Below are 25,325 nucleotides of genomic sequence, written 5' to 3' on the forward strand. Positions count from 1 at the left end.
CTTATGGAGCTCTCGAATAACCTCTCCTTAATCGAGGCTCGACTCCTTTCTTTGTAACCCTCGAACAAAGTACACCCTTTGTTCACACTTTAGTCACTTTTGACTACACCTTCGAAGCTCACAATTCTTTGTTCAATATTTGAGGATTCTATCGACATGGTTAAGTTTAGGGTATGGCTCTTATACCATGTTAGGAATCACGACTCTCCACAATGATATGATGTTGTCCACTTTGTGCATAAGCTCTCATGGCTTTGAAACGCGTATGCTAGAAGATATTGTCTAACTTAGCTAGTTACATATCACCATCAACCTCATAGTTTTAAATCAGCGTCTATTAAGGAGAGATTGTGATTTAAAGATAACCATGATATGTTTTTACTCAATTTCAGAATACTCACCGTGTTTGAAGTCTAAATTGACAAAACGACACTTGTTGGGAGTTAAAGATCTAAAGGTATCTTTAAGGTTAAAACTAAATATCTCCGTAATAGAAGTCAGCTATTTATTTGTCTGGATTGGTAGCCGATGTAAGTAGCTATCCTAACCGACGACCTAAATCGTGCATGGGGTAGAGTACAAGGTTGGCTTGAGAAGAAGAGGAAAAAAAAAAGGGTAAAAAAAGAATTAGTTCAAATGTGATTAAGAAATGCTACCCTACATGCCCAAGTTCTTAAGGAAATGCCTTACAAATAAAGTATGGTTTTTTATTTTATGTCTCAAGGAAGATCCCAGCTCTTTGTTCATCACCCAATTACTCTCTCTTCTTCACCCCATTTGCTTTTCTCCTTCATTTTCTTTAAATACTTGCTTCAATCTTCATCTCTTTCCCCATTATTTCTCTGTCAGAGCTTCTCTCTTAGCCTGCCTGGTCAGTCTCCTTCTCTCATTGTCTCTGCCTTTTTGCATTGCTAATTTAGGCCTCTTTTGGGTTTGGATTTGCTTGGTTTTGGCTGCTGTAACTTGTGATGGGCTGATCTAGATCTGGGTTTTTCTTACTTTTTTGTTTGGGGTTTTGTTGAGGATTTGATGGGCTGATGGGACATTTTGAATTGTGTTCTTGTGTTTGTTTGTCTTTGAATTCTGCTGTTTTTGGCTTTGTTTTTCATGTTGTACTGTTTGATTTACTTGTCTGGATCTTTGATTGTGCTGTTTTCTTGTTCTTCTTGCTGGTATGTGTTTGCTCTGTTTTGGCTAGTTAGTGAGCAGCTAGTGAGATCTGGATTTTGAAATTTAAGTCTATAAACATTACTTTTAATCTTGTTAAATGCTGTTTTGGACTTGTTTAGTGTAGTTCTTGCTGAGATTTGATCCATTTGGGGAATTATACAAGCTTTGGGAATGGATTTTATTGAATTTTTCATGAATGCATATCAACTGTTTGTGAAAATGTCACTGTGAACTTATGAAGCATATCAGTTTGTTTAAGATTGCTGAGATCTGATGATGGGCAGGTTTTGGAGAATGGAATTGTCCATGTTTTTCACTGTTTGTAGTGCATTGTTGCTTCTGAGCTCTTCACCTGCAGATGCCAAAACAGCCAGCCCTCCGTTGCTTAGCCCGACCCCGGCACCAGCGCCAGCCCCGGATTTTGTTAACCTCACAGATCTGCTCACTGTAGCAGGTCCATTTCATACCTTCCTCAGCTACCTCCAGTCTACCAAAGTTATTGAGACCTTCCAAAACCAAGCCAATAACACAGAAGAAGGAGTGACCATCTTTGTCCCGAAAGACAGCGCGTTCTCGGCACAAAAGAAACCGTCTCTCTCGAACCTCACCGAGGATCAGCTCAAGTCTCTTATGCTATTTCATGGCTTGCCACATTACTATTCTCTTGCTGAATTCAGGAACCTCAGCCTGCAGAACCCGATCTCAACGTTAGCGGGTGGGCAATATAGTTTGAACTTCACAGACGTTTCAGGGACCATCCACATTGGCTCAGGTTGGACCAACACAAAAGTGAGTAGCAGTGTGCATTCAAGTGATCCTGTTGCAGTTTACCAAGTTGACAGAATTCTGCTGCCTGAGGCGATCTTCGGAACCGATATCCCCCCAACCCCAGCCCCCGCACCAGCTCCCGATATCGCTATCGCTCCCACGGCAGATGCTCCTTCAGCTGACAGTGATGGAAAGGCTGCTCCATCTTCACAACCAAAGCCATCATCTTCCCATAGGATCATCAACTGGGGGATTTTGATTCACGTTGTTTTGGCAATTTCATGTGGATTTTTGTTTTGATTGTGATCAGAAATCCTACCACCCATTTATTACATTAAGAAAAACTATATTGCCCATTTTGTTATGTTATTGATCTAAAGCTTCATTTTTTTTTTGTGAACATATATGTTGTTGGATTTGTGCAAGAGGTTTCCTTTTTCGTTCCTCTCTCCACCGCTAACAAATACGTTACGTATCATCGTCAGACTTATGGTTTTAAAACGCGTCTAGCAGCCCATGCCCATTACTAATACTGCTAATAGATATTGTCTGATTTAGCCCGTTACATATTGCTGTCAGCCTCGCTCAATCCCACTGCTAGTATATATTTTTCGAGCCCACCGTTAGCAGATATTGTCCGTTTTAGTCCGTTATGTATCGCCATCAATCTTACAGTTTTTAAACTAGTTTGTTAGGGAGTGGTTTCCACCCCTGTAAAGAATGTTTTGTTCCTCTCTTCAACCGATGTAGGATCTCACAGTTTCGACCGATCCACTTCAATCGATAGATAAATCGATCGTTCTAGCTCTAGTACCAACGGTTTGAATAGCTTGATCTCGAAGCTCCGGGACCATTTCAAGATTCGAGAGTTATTGTCATGGAAAGATGAAGCCATGAAAGGGACTACAAACTACCCAACAAAAAAGAAAGAGACAAAGTGTAAAGAACAAATGAAAGGGCCAATATCAATTTACTTTAAATTTGAAATGATTTGAACTATTGAAACACTTTTTGAATAATTAAGAAAAGTTTGATAATAATAAGAATTATTATTATTTTGTAGTTTCCAATCTTTTAGGAATTAAGCAAGTTCAGTAGCACTTTTGTCCAAATTGAAATCGGTTCGATTCAACTCAAACTAATTTTAAAGAAAACTCAGGATAAATTCAATCTAAACGGTATAAATTGAGTTGGGTTGATCGAGTTTTGATTCCCGTCCAAGAAAATATGACCGAATGAAAAGATTATGGACAAAGAACGTTGATTTAAGACATACATGTAAAACATAAGCATATGCCTAAAATGTTTCCATGTTTGGTATCATGTCTTGTCCAAACCCAAAAGATATGTTGGCTCACATCCCCAAGTCCCTCACCAAGAGATAATAAATGCCAAATAGTTTAGGCCAATTAACACGAAAGATCAAATATTATCCTGAGATAGAATAACCGATCCATTGATTTTCTCAAAAATTTAAATAGGTTTATCTAATAACAAAAATGACCGAAGAAAAATATCTAACCAAAATGCTAAAATTATAAAAAATCACATCTCGTATAAAATTCACATGTCACAAGAATGTATACACTTAATGATTACAGATTCATGCATTCAAGGCACGAAAGGTACCGTGTAGTTATTCTCCATCGTAATAGCACACTTTCCCTGCAAACGTCTAGTTGTATTCATTAGGGAAATATCGAAAATCAGAGCATGCTCCTACTCGTCTCACTTCTTTGTTCATGAACAAGCCCTATACTTCATTAACCATATCTTTTCCATCAATTTACTCGTGTAACACGGACCGGTTTTAAAATAAAAAAATGATTTTTTTCCTAATTAAAAAAGAAAAAGTGAGGCAAAAAGAGAAATTCATTCCAAAATGGAAAGTTAGATCCCTTCCTTACAAGAAAATAGAAAGAATATTGCCCATGTTCTATCACACTCTTCATCCATATTCAATAATTAATGATCTTCAAAATGCATATCCACTAAATCTTTAAAAGAGCATTAATTTAGAGGCATTGCGTAATGAGAGAAAGCAATGATTTTTCATTTTCAAAACTCAAAAAAACAGGAGAATGAAAGCAATAAATAATGAAAGAAAAAAAGGGTAATCAATAAAATCACGAATTATTCATTAGTTGAGGGTTTCAGTGGCTGATTTTGATTTTTGGGTCCCCATTTTCTGGGTCTCACTCAGCAGTTCCTTAAAACAAGCACGCTTTTCTCTCGTTTTCCTTGCCTATTCCTGCCCCTCCTCACATCCCTTCATTCTACCCTTCACCTCTCTTTCTTCACGATGAGATTGCGTTTCGTTTAATCTGTTCCACTTCACTTTTATCACTTTTTCTTTAGGTATTACGTCTTTTAATCTCCTTTTTCAGTGTTCTTCATTGTTTTTCCTTTCTGGGTTTTTGTTATTTCCCTTCAATTCGTTGGTTTCGGATGAATTCCCATGTGTTGTGTTTGGAAATTTTTGCATAGCACGTTGAATTGTGGGTAAACTTTGGCCTCTTCAACTGGGTTTTTGTTGATTTTTCGTTTCATTTCATCTATGATCATCTTTTTTCTTCATGTTTCTGATGTTGATTCAATTGCCATAGTTTTCTGTTCTTTTGTTTGTCTATTTGCTTCATGATTGTCTATGTTTATGTTGTGTTAATCTAGCTCTGTTATCTGTTATTTCCCTTCAATTCGTTGGTTTCGGATGAACCCCATGTGTTGTGTTTGGAAATTTTTGNGTATCGCCATCAATCTTACAGTTTTTAAACTAGTTTGTTAGGGAGTGGTTTCCACCCCTGTAAAGAATGTTTTGTTCCTCTCTTCAACCGATGTAGGATCTCACAGTTTCGACCGATCCACTTCAATCGATAGATAAATCGATCGTTCTAGCTCTAGTACCAACGGTTTGAATAGCTTGATCTCGAAGCTCCGGGACCATTTCAAGATTCGAGAGTTATTGTCATGGAAAGATGAAGCCATGAAAGGGACTACAAACTACCCAACAAAAAAGAAAGAGACAAAGTGTAAAGAACAAATGAAAGGGCCAATATCAATTTACTTTAAATTTGAAATGATTTGAACTATTGAAACACTTTTTGAATAATTAAGAAAAGTTTGATAATAATAAGAATTATTATTATTTTGTAGTTTCCAATCTTTTAGGAATTAAGCAAGTTCAGTAGCACTTTTGTCCAAATTGAAATCGGTTCGATTCAACTCAAACTAATTTTAAAGAAAACTCAGGATAAATTCAATCTAAACGGTATAAATTGAGTTGGGTTGATCGAGTTTTGATTCCCGTCCAAGAAAATATGACCGAATGAAAAGATTATGGACAAAGAACGTTGATTTAAGACATACATGTAAAACATAAGCATATGCCTAAAATGTTTCCATGTTTGGTATCATGTCTTGTCCAAACCCAAAAGATATGTTGGCTCACATCCCCAAGTCCCTCACCAAGAGATAATAAATGCCAAATAGTTTAGGCCAATTAACACGAAAGATCAAATATTATCCTGAGATAGAATAACCGATCCATTGATTTTCTCAAAAATTTAAATAGGTTTATCTAATAACAAAAATGACCGAAGAAAAATATCTAACCAAAATGCTAAAATTATAAAAAATCACATCTCGTATAAAATTCACATGTCACAAGAATGTATACACTTAATGATTACAGATTCATGCATTCAAGGCACGAAAGGTACCGTGTAGTTATTCTCCATCGTAATAGCACACTTTCCCTGCAAACGTCTAGTTGTATTCATTAGGGAAATATCGAAAATCAGAGCATGCTCCTACTCGTCTCACTTCTTTGTTCATGAACAAGCCCTATACTTCATTAACCATATCTTTTCCATCAATTTACTCGTGTAACACGGACCGGTTTTAAAATAAAAAAATGATTTTTTTCCTAATTAAAAAAGAAAAAGTGAGGCAAAAAGAGAAATTCATTCCAAAATGGAAAGTTAGATCCCTTCCTTACAAGAAAATAGAAAGAATATTGCCCATGTTCTATCACACTCTTCATCCATATTCAATAATTAATGATCTTCAAAATGCATATCCACTAAATCTTTAAAAGAGCATTAATTTAGAGGCATTGCGTAATGAGAGAAAGCAATGATTTTTCATTTTCAAAACTCAAAAAAACAGGAGAATGAAAGCAATAAATAATGAAAGAAAAAAAGGGTAATCAATAAAATCACGAATTATTCATTAGTTGAGGGTTTCAGTGGCTGATTTTGATTTTTGGGTCCCCATTTTCTGGGTCTCACTCAGCAGTTCCTTAAAACAAGCACGCTTTTCTCTCGTTTTCCTTGCCTATTCCTGCCCCTCCTCACATCCCTTCATTCTACCCTTCACCTCTCTTTCTTCACGATGAGATTGCGTTTCGTTTAATCTGTTCCACTTCACTTTTATCACTTTTTCTTTAGGTATTACGTCTTTTAATCTCCTTTTTCAGTGTTCTTCATTGTTTTTCCTTTCTGGGTTTTTGTTATTTCCCTTCAATTCGTTGGTTTCGGATGAATTCCCATGTGTTGTGTTTGGAAATTTTTGCATAGCACGTTGAATTGTGGGTAAACTTTGGCCTCTTCAACTGGGTTTTTGTTGATTTTTCGTTTCATTTCATCTATGATCATCTTTTTTCTTCATGTTTCTGATGTTGATTCAATTGCCATAGTTTTCTGTTCTTTTGTTTGTCTATTTGCTTCATGATTGTCTATGTTTATGTTGTGTTAATCTAGCTCTGTTATCTGTTATTTCCCTTCAATTCGTTGGTTTCGGATGAACCCCATGTGTTGTGTTTGGAAATTTTTGCATAGCACGTTGAATTGTGGGTAAACTTTGGCCTCTTCAACTGGGTTTTTGTTGCTTTTTCGTTTCATTTCATCTATGATCATCTTTTTTCTTCATGTTTCTGATGTTGATTCAATTGCCATAGTTTTCTGTTCTTTTGTTTGTCTATTTGCTTCATGATTGTCTATGTTTATGTTGTGGATATCTAGCTCTGTTATCTGTTTGACGATTGAAATTTATTGTTTCAGTAGTTAGGAGTTTTTCTTTGTGTTGAGATATTCTGCCAAAAAAGATAGGTGAAGATGTCAAGCTTTGTGGGTGTTCTTGTTTCTGATCCATGGCTTCAAAGTCAATTCACTCAAGTCGAGCTTCGAACGCTCAAATCCAGAGTATGTATCTAAGTTTCTATTGTGTTTCTTAGGTTGTTTTGGTTCTTTTCTAGTGAATTGTGAATTCTTTTCAGTTGATATGAGGAATTGTTGTGTTGAATTCAGTTTCTTTCCGTGAGGAGTCAATCGGGTCGTGTAACGGTGGAGGATTTGCCTCCTGTTTTTGCGAAATTGAAAGCTTTCAGTGGAATTTTCACTGAGGATGAGATTAAAGATTTCTTGAAGGAAACAAGTCGAGATGTCGGTGAAGAAATAGATTTCGAGTCGTATCTTCGGGTGAGTTTGTTTATTCGGATTTGGATTGCTTTTTGTTCATGTTGATTTTCTTTTCTACAAGTATAAGCAATCATTTGAAGTGACTGATTTTATAAGATTCATTACTATAGGCATACTTAGATTTACAAGCCCGAGCAACAGCTAAATCAGGCGGAGAAAAAAGTTCTTCTTCGTTCTTGAAGACCGCCACAACAACGTTTCATCATGCAATTAACGAATCCGAGAAGGCATCTTATGTTGCACACATAAACAGTTATTTAGCTGAAGATCCATTTCTGAAGAATTATCTCCCTCTTGATCCCGCTACGAATGATTTGTTTGACCTCGCGAAAGACGGTGTTCTTCTTTGGTAATCGAAACAACTTGAATTTAGACTTTTCAATGTAACTTTATGTTGATGTATGGTAATGATCTTTGCTTTTGGTTGTTCCGTGCAGTAAGCTTATCAATGTAGCTGTTCCAGGGACCATAGACGAACGAGCTATCAATACGAAAAAGGTCCTTAATCCTTGGGAGAGGAACGAAAACCATACCCTTGGCCTTAACTCTGCAAAGGCTATTGGATGCACAGTGGTTAACATTGGCACACAAGATTTGGTCGAAGCTCGAGTGCGTTAAAACTACCTCTCTAGCCCGTCTAATTGAATCTACATGTTAGCATAACTATTTTAATAAAGTTAATGTAAAGTTTCCTAATTTTGTTTCTTTCTTTTAAATTTATTTTCTAGCCGCATCTGCTGCTTGGATTGATATCACAAATAGTTAAGGTATTAATGAATTGTTATTTTTCATTTTTCTTGTCGAATATTTTTAATATAAGGACATGATTTTCCGAGGTCTTCACGGAACGGGTTTTATTTATCTCTTTTAATGTGCTGGGAATGTAGATTCAACTGTTGGCTGATCTTAATCTGAAGAAAACTCCTCAACTTGTGGAACTGGTGGCTGATAGCAAGGTGTTTTTTTCTTTGCCTTGTTGAAAGATGAAGCTATTAGCATAGCGTGGTCGGTTTGGGTCGGTTTGTAACGATTCTTACCAATGTTTTCTATAACGTGCAGGAAGTGGAAGAACTCATTGGGTTGGCACCAGACAAAGTTTTACTCAAATGGATGAACTTCCATTTAAAGAAAGCTGGCTATGAGAAACAAGTCACGAACTTTTCGTCCGACGTGAAGGTTAGAGAATACCCACCGGTTGTATATATTGCACGGAAAACGTTAATCAACTCTTATGCTATAGATTAAGGGGATGACGTGAGTTTATAAGTAGGAATATATCTCTATTGGTACGAGGCATTTTGGGGAAACCAAAAGCAAATCCATGAGAGCTTATGTTCAAAGTGGACAATATCATACCATTGTGGAGAGTCGTGATTCCTAACACGTTTGAAGTTCGTGTGGTTTGAACCAGTATTGATTAAGTTTTTTATATGCAGGATGGGGAGGCATATGCTTATCTGCTTAATGCTCTTGCACCAGAGTTCTCTGGTGCCTCTACTTTGAATGTTAAAGATCCTACTGAAAGAGCTAATATGGTTCTTGAGCATGCAGAAAAATTGGATTGTAAAAGATATCTAACTCCCAAGGACATTGTTGAGGGTTCACCTAATCTTAATCTTGCATTTGTTGCCCAAATTTTTCAGCACAGGTGAGAAATGTTTCTTTCAGACTCGAACCATTTGAAGCCTTATTCGAGTGCTTTCCCTCGAGCTTTTCGTCGAATCTTTGTTCGGCTGTTGGCTACACCATTGCCTTTTCATCTTAATCAATAGATATGTTGACTGATGCTGCATAGCTGAATGTCTATTCCAAATTGCGAACTTGTAAATGCAGGAATGGGTTGACTGCGGATACCTCGAAAATGTCATTTGCAGAAATGATGACGGATGATGCGCAAACATCTCGGGAAGAGCGATGCTTCCGTTTGTGGATTAACAGTCTAGGCATAGGCACATATGTCAACAATGTCTTCGAGGACGTTCGAACTGGGTATTGTTTTTGTTCTTCCTTCGACTTATGAATTACTTTTACGTCCTTACGGACGAGCTTGAGATATGACGTTCATACTGCAGATGGGTTCTTTTGGAAGTTCTTGACAAAGTTTGTCCTGGATCAGTAATCTGGAAACAGGCAACGAAGCCTCCTATCAAGATGCCGTTTAGAAAAGTTGAGAATTGCAACCAAGTTGTAAAACTTGGGAAGGACTTGAAATTTTCTCTTGTAAACGTTGCTGGGAATGATATTGTGCAGGGAAACAAGAAGCTTATACTAGGTATCTATCTTTCTACTCTTCATTTATTTACAACTCTTATTGGTATGCCCGTTTGATCTTGAAACGGGATGTTATCGTGCAGTGTTTATAGTTTGTTTGATTCACTGGTTGGTGGTGGAACGGTTAATAGACTGTACTTGTGAGCTAAATATATTCGAAAGAAGAACGAAACGAATTGGTAGCTTTAGTAGATGAACTTGTCTTAAGCAACGAACTTACTTGAATAGGTTCGTTCTTACAAACATAGTTAAAAGAGGCTAGGAAACACGGATACATAAAATAGGGGATTCTATCTGTAGTAGCTCAACCCCACCGCTAGTAAATATTGTCTTCTAAAAGCTTTTCCTTTCGGGTTCCCCTCAAGGGTTTTAAAATGCGTCTGCTAGGGAGAGGTTTCCACACTCTTTTATAAAGAATGTTTCGTTCTCCTCCCCATCTCCTCCCCAACCGATGTGAGATCTCACACTATAAACTTGTTCCGATCTAGGATAATAAGCTCATGACGCTTTTTCTTTCATGCTTCCCTCAAGGTTTTTAAAACACGTCTGCTAGGGAGAGGTTTCTACACTCTTATAAATAATGGTACGTTCTCCTCCCCAACCGATGTGGGATCTCACACTATCAAATTATTCCGGTCTAGGATAATAAGCTCATGAGGCTTTCCCTTTCATGCTCCCCTCAAGGTTTTTAAAACGCGCTAGGGAGAGGTTTCTACACTTTTATAAAGAATGTTTCGTTCTTCTCTCCAACCGATGTGGGATCTCACACTATCAACTTGTTCCGACCTAGGATAATAAGCTCATGAGCTTGGTCTTATTTTACTATTGAGAAACAAACGAAAACTTCCATCTCCAAGCTTAACTCAAACGTAGCTTGCTTCTTTTTGGGTGTGAAGTAGTGTCAAACTAAAATACCCAACGAGCATTAGTTCTCCTTGAAAAGGAGGTTATCGAGCCATACCTACCTTGTTACGGCTTCACTTCAGCCGTGTAGGTCGTTACACGAGAGGCAGAGAGAGTAACATCTAAAGACAATTACATTGTTATTGAACAGCATTTTTATGGCAACTGATGAGGTTTACAATGCTTCAACTGTTGAGAAACCTGAGATCACATTCTCAAGGCAAAGAGGGAAAGGAGATCACGGATGCTGATATTCTGAACTGGGCTAACAACAAAGTGAAGAAAGCTGGAAGAACCCACCAAATGGAGAGCTTCAAGGTAAACAAGTTAAGAACATTAGTGTTCTTCCTTCACTGTCTGTAGTTGATTGTGTGATGTGATGATATTAACGTCTGGTTTCAGGACAAGAATCTTTCAAATGGCATGTTCTTCCTGGAGCTTCTTAGCTCTGTGGAGCCAAGGGTGGTGAATTGGGCTGTTGTTACAAAAGGAGAAACTGGTTAGTGTTACATCTTTCCATGTGGGGTTGTCTTAATTTTGACTGTAAAATGGTGAAATTGCAGAGGAAGACAAGAAGCTGAACGCGACGTACATTATTAGTGTTGCTCGAAAGCTTGGCTGCTCCCTTTTCTTGCTACCTGAAGACATTATTGAAGTAAGTAGCAAACTACATTATCATGCTAAACTTGTGTAATACCCCAACCCCACCGCTAAAAGATATTGTCCACTTTGGCCCTTTACGTATTGCCGTCAGTCTTACGGTTTTAAAATGCGTCTGTTAGGAAGAGGTTTCCATGTTCTTATAAGGAATGCTTCTTTCTCCTCTCTAATTGATGTGGGATCTCACAATCCACCCCACTCGGGGAACTATAATTCTTGTTGACACAATGCCCAGTGTCTGGCTCTAATATCATTTGTAACAGCTCAAACCCACCACTAATAGATATTGTCTGCTTTGGCTTGTTACGTATTGCCGTCAACCTTATGGTTTTAAAACGCGCTTGTTAGGGAGAGGTTTCCACACCCTTATAATGAATGTTTCGTTACTCTCTTCAACCAATGTGGGATCTCACAATGCACCCCCTCGGGGGCCAGCATCCTCGTTGGCACACCACTCGGTGTTTGACTGTGAGATCTCACATTGGTTGGGGAGGAGAACGAAACACTCTTTACAAGGGTGTGGAAATCTCTCCCTAACAGACGCGTTTTAAAAATCTTAAGGGGAAGCTTGAAAGAAAAAAGTCCAAAGAAGACAATATCTGCTAGCGGTGGGCTTGAACGGCTACAAATGGTATTAGAGCCAGACATCAGACGATGTGCCAACGAGGAAGCTGAGCCCCATAGAGGGGTGGACACGAGGCGGTGTGCGAGTAAGGACACTAGGCCTCAAAGGGGGTGGATCGAGAGATCCCTCATCGGTTGGAGAGGGGAACGAAACATTCCTTATAAGGGTGTGGAAACCTCTTTCTAATAGACTCGTTTTAAAAACATAGAGGGAAAGTTCGAAAGGGAAAGCCCAAAGATGACAGACAATATTTGCTAGCGGTAGACTTAGGCAGACTTAGGCCATGTATGCGTTGACATCCTATTCAATTCTTGTTTTGCCATTCCAACGTTTTGACAGGTGAACCAAAAGATGATCCTCATACTAACTGCTAGCATCATGTACTGGAGCCTGCTACAACAAGCAGACGAGTCCGAGCTGTCAATCATGAACGACGATAACGTTTCAGATACGAACACAGAAACTACGGACGGGACGGAATTGTCCTCGGCTAACAAGGCGTGTGCTTTGGCCCAAAATGAGGACGAGTCTCCAGAAGAATCCTTAGCAAATCAAAGTGCAAATTCGTAATAGAGACCAACCCAGAAGAGCAAGGCAGCATTCTTTTTTTTCCTTTTGATTAAATTTATTTATTGGGAGAATATATAATACAGGAAAAAAATGGTTACAGTTTAGCTTATTCTACTGTTTGGTAATGGTTTACCTGTGGAGGAAATAGACTGTATATTCATTTTCTGGAAATTTTGAACTAGAAAATCTTGTTAATTAGGGCTGTAATTTTCTTTTCAACAATTATAATAAATATTATACAATAATAATGTGAAAGGTTAAGGATTACTTTCTTATCCTTTCGTTATCTGTTCTAACATTTTTTCGACCCAACCAAAGTGAGCGTTGTTTAACAGTAATTAATATGTACTTCTTTGAGTTTGAAAGGATACGTTTTTTCCCGCTTTCCCTTTCGGGCTTCCCCTAAAGGCTTTAAAACGCGTTTGCTAGGGGAAGGTTTCCACACACCTTAATCCAATCGATGTGGGACCGCCCCCAAATCCACCCCCTTTTGGGGCCCAGCGTCCTTACTGGCACACCACCTCCCCAGCGTCCGGTGACTGGCTCTGATACCATTTGTAACAACCCAGTTCCACAACTTTCCCTTTCGGGCTTCCCCTCAAGGCTTGCTAGGGGAAGGTTTCCACACCCCTATAGAGGGTGATTTGTTCTCCTCCCCAACTAATGGGACATCACAAATAGTAACCTATAGGGTGGAGAATCTCAATTTGAATGGAGAACGAGAGAGCGAGTGTAGAGATTTTTTTTAGCGAAACGGGGTCGAGGGTGGGAATACCCTTCCTTGTACTTGACTCCTTTCTTGCCCCACCCCACTTTTATGTGCCAAACCTTCGAGTCGAAACTTAGTCTTCTCCAAATAACAGCAGGGAGACAATCCACCCAAACACGTCATCAATCCACCCAAACACGTCGTCACAGAGTTTTTATTTTTTTATTTTTGTACTACCAAATGATAAGGAATCACTAAATAAGATTCAATAAGGAATCACTTACAAGGAGAGTAAGATTCAGAAGGAATCAGTACAAGGGAAGTAAGATTCAGATTATCTTGTTAATCGAATATTTCGGCAAGAACACTTATTTAAGATCCGAATCACTTCAAGCAAGATTGATCATGGCTTGAATGATTCTGAAAATGCAATCTAAACTTAGCCCTAATAATAAAGAATCACTCCAACTGAAAGTAAAATTCAGATTATCTTGTTGATCGAATATCTCAAGCAAGAACACTTGTTTGAGATTCAAATCACTTTACAAGCAAGATTGATCATTTTAAACTTGAATGATTCTATATGCAACCTAAACTACATACAATTGCAAAGAAACTTAGTCATTGGCTAAAGAGAAGGACAAATGCTTCTTTTACTGTATTTTCCAAGTCTCTTTTACAGTCGATTAAATGAGTGATACATGAATAAATTGAAATCATATCCAAATAAGAGCGATTACGAGAATAGGATGATCAAGAAAGACTTAAAAGAATTGAAAATGACTACCAATACCAACAAGGTACATCTTATTTTTCAGGAGCTCAATCATAAACACCTCAGGTGTCGAATCTAGATTCTGAATTGTTTTTGTAGCTGATTCAATATGTCTACCCATATAGAAGTAGATGAGTAGTTACATTAAGTGTTTAGTTCGAGACTTAAACAATGAAGCCTCATCCTCTCACTAGCTCAAGAGAAACTTAGTTTATAGTTGGATCATAAACAAATGTTGATTAGAGAATCAGTGAAATTAAGATAAAAGATGTAATGAGAGAATAAAATAAAATTTGACCCAATTGTAATTACGAACAATTTATGAAGGATCAATTATGTACAATGGATACAACTTGTCCTACAACACATATGAGTTCAACTATCGGTCTATAGTAGGGTAAGACGTAACATGTATGGTGCTTAAAATATGTAGGTCTATAAAGTCCATTTGCTAGTTCATAACACTAAAAAAAAAAATTATTAAACCCCCTAAATTAGCCGACGTGGGACTTTCATCATCCAACACCTCCCCTTGAACAAAGTGCGACTCCCCTTAATCGAGGCTCGACTCCTTTGGAGTCTTAGTCATTTTTTACTGCCTTCGAGGAGGCTTGGCTCCTTTTCTTTTGGAGTTCTTTGTTCGATATTTGAGAATTTACCAATCTATTGGCACGACTAAGTTTAGGGCATGACTCTGATACCATGTTAGACGAACACGACTCTCCACAATGGTATGATATTGTCCACTTTGAGCATAAGCTCTTATGGCTTTGCTTTGGGCTTCCCCAAAAGGCCTCATACCAATGGAGTTAGTATTCATCACTTATAAATCCATGATCATCTCCTAAATTAGCCGAGTGGGACTTTCATCATCCAACCGTAAGAACCTCACCATTTTTTCCGGCCACCATTAGCTTCCGGGCAGCAGCCAGCTCTGAGGAGACGAGGAAAAAGAAGAGCTAGAAAGCCAAAAAGACCGAACCCTTCCCACCACTCATTTTAGTTCATATCTCTTATCACTATACTCGACAACAACTATGGTGGGTTTGAGATGAACTTGAGTGATTGGTTTCCTCTTTCCAATGTGTTTTTATAGGCCATGGGAGAGGGACATGTTATTTCAATCCTATACGCCTTATAAATATCTTCGAGTATCGGATGTTAACCACCGAAAATTTGAAATATATAAATAAATAATTAAAATAAGAAAGTTAATCCTACGTCTGTCACGTTAAGAAAATGGAGAATCTCATAATCCACTCTCTTTGAGGTCTCCGTATTTGGCTCTGATACCATTTGTAATAACTCAAGTCTACCGCTAACAGATATTATCCTCTTTGAACTTTGAGATGAGTGGGGAATCTCACAATCCACCCTCCTTGGGGGCTCCGTGTTTGGCTCTGATACCATTTGTAACAGCTCAAGCCCACCGCTAGTAAATATTATTCTCTTTCAACTTTTCCTTGAGGGGAGTGGGGAACCTCATAATCCACTCTTATTGGAGGCTCCGTGTTTGGCTTTGATACCATTTGTAACAGCTCAAGCCCACCGCTAACATATATTATTCTCTTTGAACTTTTCCTTGAGGGGAGTGGGGAACATCATAATCCTCTCTTCTTGGAGGCTCCGTGTTTGGCTCTGATATTATTTGTAACAGCTCAAGCCCATCGTTAACACATATTATCCTTTTTTAACTTTTCCTTGATAGGAGTGGGGAATCTCACAATCCACTCTCCTTGGGGGCTCCGTGTTTGGTTTTGATACCATTTGTAACAGCTCAAGCCCACCGCTAACAGATATTATTCTCTTTGAACTTTTCATTGAGGGGAGTAGGGAACCTCATAATCCACTCTTCTTGGGGGCTCCGTGTTTGACTTTGATATCATTTGTAACAATTCAAGCCCACCACTAACGATACTATCCTCTTTGGACTAGGGAAAGATTTTTACAATCTTGTAAGAATGTTTCGTTACCCTCTCCAACCAATATGAAATCTCACGTATTTCTTACTTGGAAAATTAATCAAATATTTCTTACAAGATGTATATTTCTAATCAATATTGCACCTTTAAACGTTGTATCGTATGTTGAAGATTAATCCTTATTATGATATGAAACAAACGTTTTGAATCCATAATCTATTCACTAGACGAGTCTAAGTTATTATCAGAAGCAATTAACGGATCATCACTATCATCACATTCAACAATACTAGCCTAACTAGAACTTTTAGTTAATTTTCTCGATTTTATTTGAACCCCGTTATCAAGTTTTCATATCCATCCTGTATGATATAGGAGATATTGTCCGCTTTGACCTATTACGTATCGTCGTCAGTCTCACAGTTTTAAAACATAATATAGAAGATATTGTCCGCTTTGGTTCGTTAAAACGCATCGAATGGAGAAAGATTTCCAAACCATTATAAGAAATGATTTGTTTTCCTCTCCAACCAACGTGGGATCTCACATATCCACTATTAAAAGTCGATGATATTTTTAAGACTCGTGTAGGTTAAAATATTATTGGCATTGGTTAGGTAGCTTTCAATTTTTGTATTAAATGGTCTTTGAGTAAGTTGACTTACAAGTCAAGAATATATTAATAAAAATATTTGAAAAGAAAAAAATTAAATTAAATTAAAGACAAGGGACGTTCAAAATAATTCAAAATATCATATCTCATAATTCACTCTCAGCCCATCGCTGACAGATATTATTTGCTTTGAACCGTTATGTATCGTCATTAGCATTATAGTTTTAAAATGTTCATCTCTCTAATGTGGGATCTCACAATCCACCCCCCTTGAGGTGTTTGCTTTGGCCCGTTACATATCGTCGTCAGCCTCACAGTTTTAAACGTTCTCCTCTCCAATCGATGTGGGTTCTCACAATCCATCCCTTGGGGGCCAGCGTCTTCGCTGACACACCTCCCAGTGCCTGTAACAGCTCAATCTCACCGCTAACATATATTATCTGCTTTGACTCGTTACATATCGTTGTTAGCATCATAATTTTAAAATGTTCCTCTCTCAAACTGATGTGGGATCTCACAATCCACCCCCTTGAGGTGTCCACTTTGGCTCGTTACATATCGTCGTCAGTCTCACGGTTTTAAAACATTCTCCTCTCCAATCGATATGGGTTCTCACAATCCATCCCTTGGGCGAGTGTCTTCGCTAACACACCTCCCAGTGCCTAACTCTGATACCATTTATAACAGCTCAATCTCACCACTAACAAATATTGTCCGCTTCGGCCCGTTACGTATCGCCGTTAATTTCACGGTTTTGAAATGCATCTGTTAGTGAAAGGTTTTCACACCCTTGTAAGAAATGGTTCTGTTTTTTCTCTCTAACGGATATGAAATCTATTAATTAATTAATTATATTTAAATTAGAATTGCAAATAAAAAATAAGAGCAAGTTAGAAAAGGTAGACAAAGAAATATATTATCTCTATAACTACATCCATAAATCTTTTACTATGGGTATTATATTGAAATATATTTTATAATTCTTAACCAAATCCGTTAAGATTTGATTAACGAGTACTTTTGATCCCACTTATATTTTTGAGACTTTCATTCTCACTTTTATTTCTTATTCTTAAGATGATATCAGAGCATCATTCTTAATGTATTAAGAACGCTTCCTCGTTTCTATCTCTAAATTTGTTGCACGAACCAACCCTTTAAGATTTGATGAATTCACCAACTTCACTAACATTGCTGCAGCACTTGCTGCACCGGCCGCCGTTTTTGGTGCCGCAGCAACCATGCTGGCAACCACCAACAGGACCGTGACCCCTGCAACTGTCAATGTAATTACCACAGCCGGGGTTGTCATCGACGCCACTGCCGCTGCCGTTATCTCCTCGGCTATACTTGGTCTGTAAAAGGTCTCTTGCGGCCACTTCTGAGGAGATGTCGACCACGACGATGGCCAAGACAAGACCCAGAAAAGCAAATGCCTTAATGAAATTGGAACTCATTTCTTTGTTTCTCTAAAAACTTGTAATTTGGAGAGGGAATGAGGAGATCTTGCACCCTTTCTTAATCTATTTAAAGGTGGAAATGGCAAAATCAACCAAATTAAAAAGTTTACCTTTTTGACCTAATGTCCAAGATTGTCGCGGAATTCCACGTTGACTAATTTAGGAAATGATCATGAGTTTATAAGTAAGGATACATCTCCATTGGTATGACGCATTTTGGGGGAGCGCAAAGCAAAGCTACGAGAACTTATGCTCAAAGTGGATAATATCATGCCATTGTGGAGAACTGACAACTAACAGATTATCTAATCCAAACCATAAAAGTTAGGTTGAGTTAGATTTTTTTGGTTGGATAGGTTGAACTTTTGAAAAACTGAAAAATCTAGGGCAATTCGCTCGTTGACATATTTTTTTGGTCAAGTTATAATCCTATTAACCCTATTTTTTAAATCATTACCGGGATTAAGAATATTTGATGTTTGTAAATAGTTGGTGATGTGTTGTAACTTGTGATGAGTTGTAAATTCTATTGGAATTGCTCGAGTCACCAACCTAACCAATCTGAAGTTTTGATTTGGTCCGAAAGATTTTCTAATCCCATCCAATCCGTATATACTATTACTTTCTAACTTCAAAATTCGTTCTAAAACAGTTGATGGAAGGGTTTTTTTTTTCATTAAAATAAGAACAAAAAATGATGCAACAAAGTTAAAACGTAGAAATTGAAAATACACATGATACGATTTATAATATCATCTATGTAAATTGACATGGCAACTGATAGTAAAAATTGATTATGTAAATTAATGTGACGATATCTTTTGAAATAAAATAAATAGAGATACCGATCTTCATTTTCTACATAGTTGTAAATCTTCTAACTTGGTGTATAATTTTTCTTTTTTTCTCGGAGAGTTGTGTTCCATTCTTTCAAAAGGTAAATTATTATGTCGTTTGGTAGAGGTAGATGTCAATTATTGTATTAAATGGTCCTTCTTCCACCCATATCTAGTCAATCATAGAAAATTTAAAAAGAAAAAAGGGACTAATTTCACACCAAATTCTATTATTATGTCCTTTGGACTTTATGACTATAGTAGTGTTTTAGCTTAAGATTAATTACAAGTAATTCACATATCTTAAAAAATGTAATGCTTTTTTTAATCTTTTTGATGTGACGCCATAGATATTATTACTTTTGATAAACATTTAACTTATGAACATAATATATAGTTCTGAAAAGAATACGATATTCATGTGACATGTTATTTCAAATTTAGAAATGATCCTTTTAATGATGATGAATTAGCAACAACGAAAGTGATGAGAAATACAAGTCACCTAAAAGTAATATTGAATAATATGTTTTGTCAAGTCAAAGCTCGAACACATATATCATTTTTTTAATAGTTAATGAATTCTCAAATTCATAACTATAGGTCTATTTAGCCTCCGAGGTCAAGGTCCTGTAGGAAGCTACCTCGAACATGGGAGAGAATTCCGTTTAATCAGAAAATGGGGAGGGAGTGAAGATAAGTTTTTCTCCATTAACTAAGCAAGTCGAGGACGAATATTGAAAGTGAGAGAGGGAGAGAAGGAGAGTAAGTCAGTCAACTAAAACGTGGGCCACCTTTATAACAACGATATATGTTCAAGTCTTTGGCCTGTTCTAAAATATTGTCTTCCGCCCGTTCTTAAAAAATATTTTAGGAAATAAGGTTAGAATAACTTTTGGAATATGTTTGCAATGTATGGGCTAGCCATCAATAAAAACACAACAATAATAGTGATAATATTTATGGCATATAACTTGGGAATAAATTTTTCCACTAGTATGGTACCTTACAAATAGGGTTATAATTTGAAAAGTGAAGTCATCAGCCTCACAGTTTTAAAACGAGTTCGTTAGGAGAAATTTCCACACCCTTATAAGAAATGTTTCGTTCTTCTCTCTAACCAATGTGGGATCTCACAATCCACCCCTTTGGAGCCCAGCGTCCTCGTTAGCACACCACGAGGTGGCTTTGATACCATTTATAACAGCCAAAACTCACCGCTAACAAATATTGTCCGCTTTGACCCGTTACACATTGCCGGCAGCCTCACAGTTTTAAAATACATCTATTAGGGAGAGGTTTGTACACTGTTATAAGGAATGTTTTGTTCTTCTCTTCCAACGTTGGATATCAACAAGCATTAAAAAAGAAACAAATTTTAAGATTTACCTTTGATAGTCTTAATAAGACAACCTTAATCGTAGTACTGTCTGATTGAATAATTTGTCTACTACGACCTGTTATATATATCTTATTATACATGCACCTTCAATCAAGAGAGAAACATGTTGCATCATCGATAATTGATATACTAGTCATAAAAATGAATTATTAAGGCTAAGTTAAATTATAAAAAGTATATAAAAAGAATATAAAAAAGTGTTAGAATTAGAAGAAAGAAATTATTAGGAACAATATTTCACATGATTATTTAATTAACTTATACAATAAAGCTCAAAATACACACAATTAATCTCTTTATTAGAGATTAACTAATGCCCTTGTAGTTGGGCAAGCTTACATGGACACGAACAAGCCTTAACAACTCAAGCATAATAATCACTATAACATTGACTTGAACCAACACCATTTTCAATTGTTAGGCTTGGCTTGTGGATCTTCATTAACATCCTCATCAGCCGAGCAACCGTGACGACAATGGTGGCGGTGCCTGTGGTGGTGCCTGTGGTGATGTCTGTGCCCATGGTGGCCTCCCCCGAAACGACGCTTGTCATCCTCGATTCCATCTCCGTTAGTCTCCATCACGACTTCTTCAACTGTAGGAATAGTAAGCTAAGTCCATAATTTAAATGTAATCATTAACGATATCATCGAACGAACATATGGAGTAAAATTTTACCGCTCTTTAGACCTCTTGCGGTAGCTGAAGCCTCCTCCGAGGAGAGGAGGATGACAACGGCGAAAAGGAGACCGAGGATGATGAAAGCTTTAGAATTCATTGTAAACGCTCGAGCTAAAGAAATATAGAGAAAGTTGTAGAAGAGATGAGAAGAGTAGTAGAATTTTGAATGTATTTATAGGAGAAGATAGGAAGATGGGTTTCATTGGATTTAAATGGCAATTAAAGATTGTCCCTACTATATAGTTGAGTTGGTGTACAATGGCTTCAATTTTGTTTGGAGATGAGTTTAGTTGATATTTCTTCAAAAATTTGAATGGATAGCCACCTAATTTTTTTTTTAAAATATTTTTATTCTTAATTTTTTTAAAATTATTGTCTTCACTGTCCTCTTTAGACTTTTCTTTTCAGATTCCTTTCAACGTTTTTAAAACGCGTATGTTCGGAGAGGTTTCCACACCTTTATAAAGAATGCTTTGTTCACTTCTCCAAACGATGTAGAATCTCACAATCCACCCATCTTTAGAGTCCAGTGTTCTTGCTAGCACTCATTATTTTCTCTAATTGATGTGGAATCTCACAATTCATCCACCTTTGGGGCCTAGCGTTCTCGTTGGCACTCGTTCTTCTCTTCAATCGATGTGGGATCTTACAATCCACCCTCATTCAGGGTCCAACGTCCTCGCTGACATACCGGTCGATATCCACCCCCTTATTTACGCATAAAATGGTTACGTTAGTAAAATCTAGGATTGTTACAAATACAATAGAATTATATGGTGGATAACGTGTAAAAATGGAAAGATACACATGACATTATATACAACATTATTCACATTCATGGACACGTGGTTGGATATATAGAAAATGATTTTAACGACATAGATTCATATTAAATAAATAAATCTTCTACATAGCTATAGATGATGTCACGTACGTTTTTTTAATTTTATCTACGTAAATTATTTACACGTTTTATTTTAATAGAAGTATATTTGTTAATATTAAAATTAGTATTCCATGCAAGCTCTATCCCAAGGAGGATTTTAAAAAAATTTCATCCACTTGGTAAACTAGGCAGCTACTCGTGCAATGGAAAATAATTTGGGTTTTGGTGGTTGAATGTCCAATCAATAATAAACAATGGCCATTAAGTTTGATTTATTATTTGACGTTGTCGTTTTCAAATATGCCTATTTAGTTAATGCACATGTTATCAAATTAGAGATAAAAGAGATATCCATGTGGAGGGGCATTTTCGTCCTCGACTCGTTTCAATTTTCATTTTCGTAAAACTTTTCATTTCCTTTTTCGGTTTAAGATGAAAATTTTCGCTATTTTTCATGTTTTCAAACATTTGAAATATGCAGGTAAGCAAAGTAAACCAAAGTTATTGGAAAGACACAATTAGTTCACAATCTCTCTGGTCTATATAAACTCGTAGTTTTCATAATACAAAACATATTTCAAGTACCACTAATGGATATTATCTGCTTTAGCCTATTACATATCGTCGTTAACCTCATAGTTTTAAAACGCATCTAGTAAATAGGGTTTCCATACTCTTATAAGAAATTTTTCGTTCCCCTCTTCAACCGATGTAGGATCTCTCCATCCACGCTCTTGAGGTCTCAGCGTTCTCACTAGCATATTGCCCTGTGACTAGCTCTTACATTTGTAACAACTCAAGCTTACTATTAGTAGATATTATCCGTTTTAGTCCGTTACGTATCGTCGTAGGCCGCATGGTTTAAAACACATCTATTAAAGAGAAGTTTCCTCACCCTCATAAGAAATGTTTTATTCCCATTTTCAAAACAAGGTGGATTGCACATAGTTGGAGAATTAACTCAAGTGTCACAATTATCTTCGACCGTTCAAAATTTTTTTTACTTCGTTGAAACCAAGCAAATAAGCAAAACTTCTCATTCGTTTCCTCGTAAAGGAAGAATTTATGAGAGAAGAACACGAACAAGAGACATTTTTTTTACAAAGGTATTTTTGAAAACTTTTGAACGGTCGAGGATAATTGTGACACTTGAAAATTTTTTCCTTTCATATCACACGAGAATGAATCTAACATTTCTATTACACCATAAAATTTTGATACACAGTAATAAAATACAGCTAAATGAATATAATATTAATAATAAGTATTTTAACATAATTGTATGTTTATATGATAGATTAACTTCGAGTATCGAATTTTCTCGAAGAAAATTTTATTTTCTCCCATCTACAATTAGAAAACTCATTGAATGAAGCGATCATAATATAGTTGTATATACTTGTTAGAGTTGATTTAAAAATCTATAAATTTATTAATGTCGTCCATATCCATATTTGAAATATTTTTACCGTCTTTCTCTTTTTCATCTAATGTCGTAAAATTATCAGCTGCCAATGGTACGTTCTCGTAACATTTTTAAAAGTTGTAGCAACCAATCATATTGAATAATTTACCAAAATAGTAACTTTTATTCTCTTTCGAATTCAAATAAGGTTAAGTAATATTATATCTTCATTTCTATATATAAAATTGAAATATGTTCACGTTATAGAGATACCCAAAAACGTCTTGATTTGATCGGCGTGACTTCAAATTTCTAGCGTACAATAAAAACCAAATACAAAAGAAAACCTAATCCATTCCATTCCCCATGCATTTATTACTCAAACTTCACTCACACACTAACCAAGCACAAACCTTAGGGCTTTGCACCCTCCACCACTTCACCAGGGTAGCTGCAGCACCTGTAGCAACATCGACCATACCGGCAACCGTGCCCATTGTGGCCGCCGTAGCCACCATGGCCATAACCTCCACGGCCGCCGTAACCACCACCGTGGTAACCACCATGATCATGGCCTCCATAACCTCTATCATATTTGGCATCCTCTATGCTATTGATCTCCAACCTCACCTCTACAACATAAAAATTTATCAATAAATAAACATTTCACATTTTTTAAAGAAAGTTTTTATACGATAAGACTCACCATTGTCCGTTTCCGAGGTCTTCGCCAGGTCTCTATTGGACACCTCGGAAGAGATGAGGAGAAGAAAGGCGAAAAGAAAGACCGAGGAAAACAAAAGCCTTGGAACTCATTTTTGTGTGTAGTAAGAGATTTGTTTTCGAAGATGTGATGAATAAGATGTGCATCACTCCAAACGTATTTATAGGCATCAACAGAGAGGCTATGTAATAGTTCAAACCCACTGGTGGTATATATTGTCCACTTTAATCCGTTATGTATTGTCATCAGCCTTATGATTTTAAATCGGGTTTCCATACATTTATAAAAAATGTTTTGTTACTCTCTCCAACTCATGTGGGATCTCACAGTATCTATGATTGGTTGGAGAGATGGGTGTGAAAATCTCTCTTTGGTAGAAGCATTTTAAAATTGTAAGACGGATGACAACAATACAGAATGAGCCAAAGCAAACAACATGTACTAACCGTGGATTTAGACAGTTCAACGACAACATAAAAGGTTCACATGATCTAGTGGTAAGAAAAAATTGATCTTTCAACAAAGGTATCCGAGTGGATGATTAGTTGAAATCAAAGAACGTAACTACAAAAAATGGAACGATATTAGAAAGATGATATGATCGAGATAGAATGGGTGAGCGCTCTCTTTTTAACTCAAAGAGAAGGTAAGCCTTTTCTAATGCCTAAAACTCTTTTTAATAAATGTAGGTGCACCATTTTCAAACTTTCAAATTGGCATATTGATTGAGAAATTCAGAAGTAGTTCTTAGCATTTATTAAGAGGGGTCTAATTCATCGGTGTTTATGTCAGAGCAAAGCTTATTGGGGACACTATTTCAGCTGCAGAGATGAGGATAACCACTAGTGTAACATGGGGTCAGTTGGCAACATCTTTTGTTCTTCCTAAAATTTAATACTCAAATATGGCCGGCGTGTTAGAGAAAGGCCACAAAAGAGCCCTTAAATGTAGTTAATACCATTAATACTATACATATATAGTCATGCTTCAAAACTAGGGATGTCCTTTAGCTAATTACTCTATTGGTATTGATTTCGACCTCAAATCTAAGGGTGGAGTGAAGAAGAAAATAGAGAGTGTGAGATTTAACATCGGTTAGAGAGCGGAACAAAACATTTTTTTATAAGAGTGTGGAAATCTCTCCTTAACAGACACATTCTAAAAATTATGAGGTTGACAGCGATACATAACAGGCAAAAGCGGACAATATCGGCTAACGGTGGGCTTGAACGGTTACAAATGGTATCATAGTGAGATACCGAGCGGTGTGTCAACGAGAATGCTAGGCCTCCAAGAGAGATGGATTGTGAGATCTCATATCGATTGGAGAGGAAAACGAAACATCTTTCGTAAGAGTTTAGAAATCTCTCCCTAACAGACGACGATACATACCAGAAAATCAATAGATTAGTTGGTTTCGCTTCTATCAACCTATAAAAGTAGGTAGAGTGAAATGGAAACGCAAGGA

General features: G+C 36.9%; 4 protein-coding genes and 1 pseudogene across 12 annotated transcripts; 2 read left to right on the top strand and 3 right to left on the bottom strand.

The window, feature by feature from the left end:
* The first annotated feature begins 701 nt into the window (after window positions 1–701).
* On the top strand, window positions 702–2,338 carry LOC111792499 (fasciclin-like arabinogalactan protein 7). The gene is made up of 2 exons (XM_023674006.1): window positions 702–871; window positions 1,455–2,338. The coding sequence occupies exon 2, from the start codon at window positions 1,465–1,467 to the stop codon at window positions 2,236–2,238; it is 774 nt and encodes a 257-aa protein (XP_023529774.1). The 5' UTR covers window positions 702–871; window positions 1,455–1,464; the 3' UTR covers window positions 2,239–2,338.
* Window positions 2,339–4,052: 1,714 nt separating this feature from the next.
* Window positions 4,053–12,711, top strand: LOC111792416 (fimbrin-5-like). 9 transcript variants are annotated; one of them, XM_023673868.1, is made up of 15 exons: window positions 4,053–4,296; window positions 6,999–7,139; window positions 7,245–7,415; window positions 7,526–7,764; window positions 7,853–8,024; window positions 8,144–8,182; window positions 8,303–8,371; window positions 8,475–8,591; window positions 8,852–9,063; window positions 9,249–9,404; window positions 9,488–9,687; window positions 10,741–10,907; window positions 10,992–11,088; window positions 11,153–11,244; window positions 12,214–12,711. In XM_023673868.1, exons 2-15 carry the CDS (start codon window positions 7,053–7,055, stop codon window positions 12,442–12,444), a joined length of 2,049 nt encoding a protein of 682 aa, XP_023529636.1. In that variant the 5' UTR covers window positions 4,053–4,296; window positions 6,999–7,052; the 3' UTR covers window positions 12,445–12,711. The 9 variants fall into 9 exon arrangements, with proteins under 9 accessions (XP_023529636.1, XP_023529638.1, XP_023529637.1 ...); XM_023673870.1 differs by having other exon boundaries at window positions 7,002–7,139; XM_023673869.1 differs by lacking the exon at window positions 4,053–4,296 and adding an exon at window positions 4,304–4,436.
* Window positions 12,712–17,620: 4,909 nt separating this feature from the next.
* LOC111792918 (glycine-rich protein DC7.1-like) lies at window positions 17,621–17,920 on the bottom strand. Its single transcript, XM_023674544.1, has one exon. The coding sequence runs from the start codon at window positions 17,918–17,920 to the stop codon at window positions 17,621–17,623; it is 300 nt and encodes a 99-aa protein (XP_023530312.1).
* Window positions 17,921–20,381: 2,461 nt separating this feature from the next.
* On the bottom strand, window positions 20,382–21,004 carry LOC111792544 (glycine-rich protein DC7.1-like). Its single transcript, XM_023674060.1, has 2 exons — window positions 20,840–21,004; window positions 20,382–20,756 (listed from the first exon to the last, which is right to left on the bottom strand). Exons 1-2 carry the CDS (start codon window positions 20,937–20,939, stop codon window positions 20,572–20,574), a joined length of 285 nt encoding a protein of 94 aa, XP_023529828.1. The 5' UTR covers window positions 20,940–21,004; the 3' UTR covers window positions 20,382–20,571.
* A 2,505-nt stretch (window positions 21,005–23,509) lies between these two features.
* LOC111792537 lies at window positions 23,510–23,955 on the bottom strand (annotated as a pseudogene).
* Window positions 23,956–25,325: the final 1,370 nt, after the last annotated feature.

This window comes from Cucurbita pepo, chromosome LG04 (assembly GCF_002806865.2).
Source record: "Cucurbita pepo subsp. pepo cultivar mu-cu-16 chromosome LG04, ASM280686v2, whole genome shotgun sequence".
In the NCBI taxonomy this organism is placed as follows: Eukaryota; Viridiplantae; Streptophyta; class Magnoliopsida; order Cucurbitales; family Cucurbitaceae; genus Cucurbita; species Cucurbita pepo.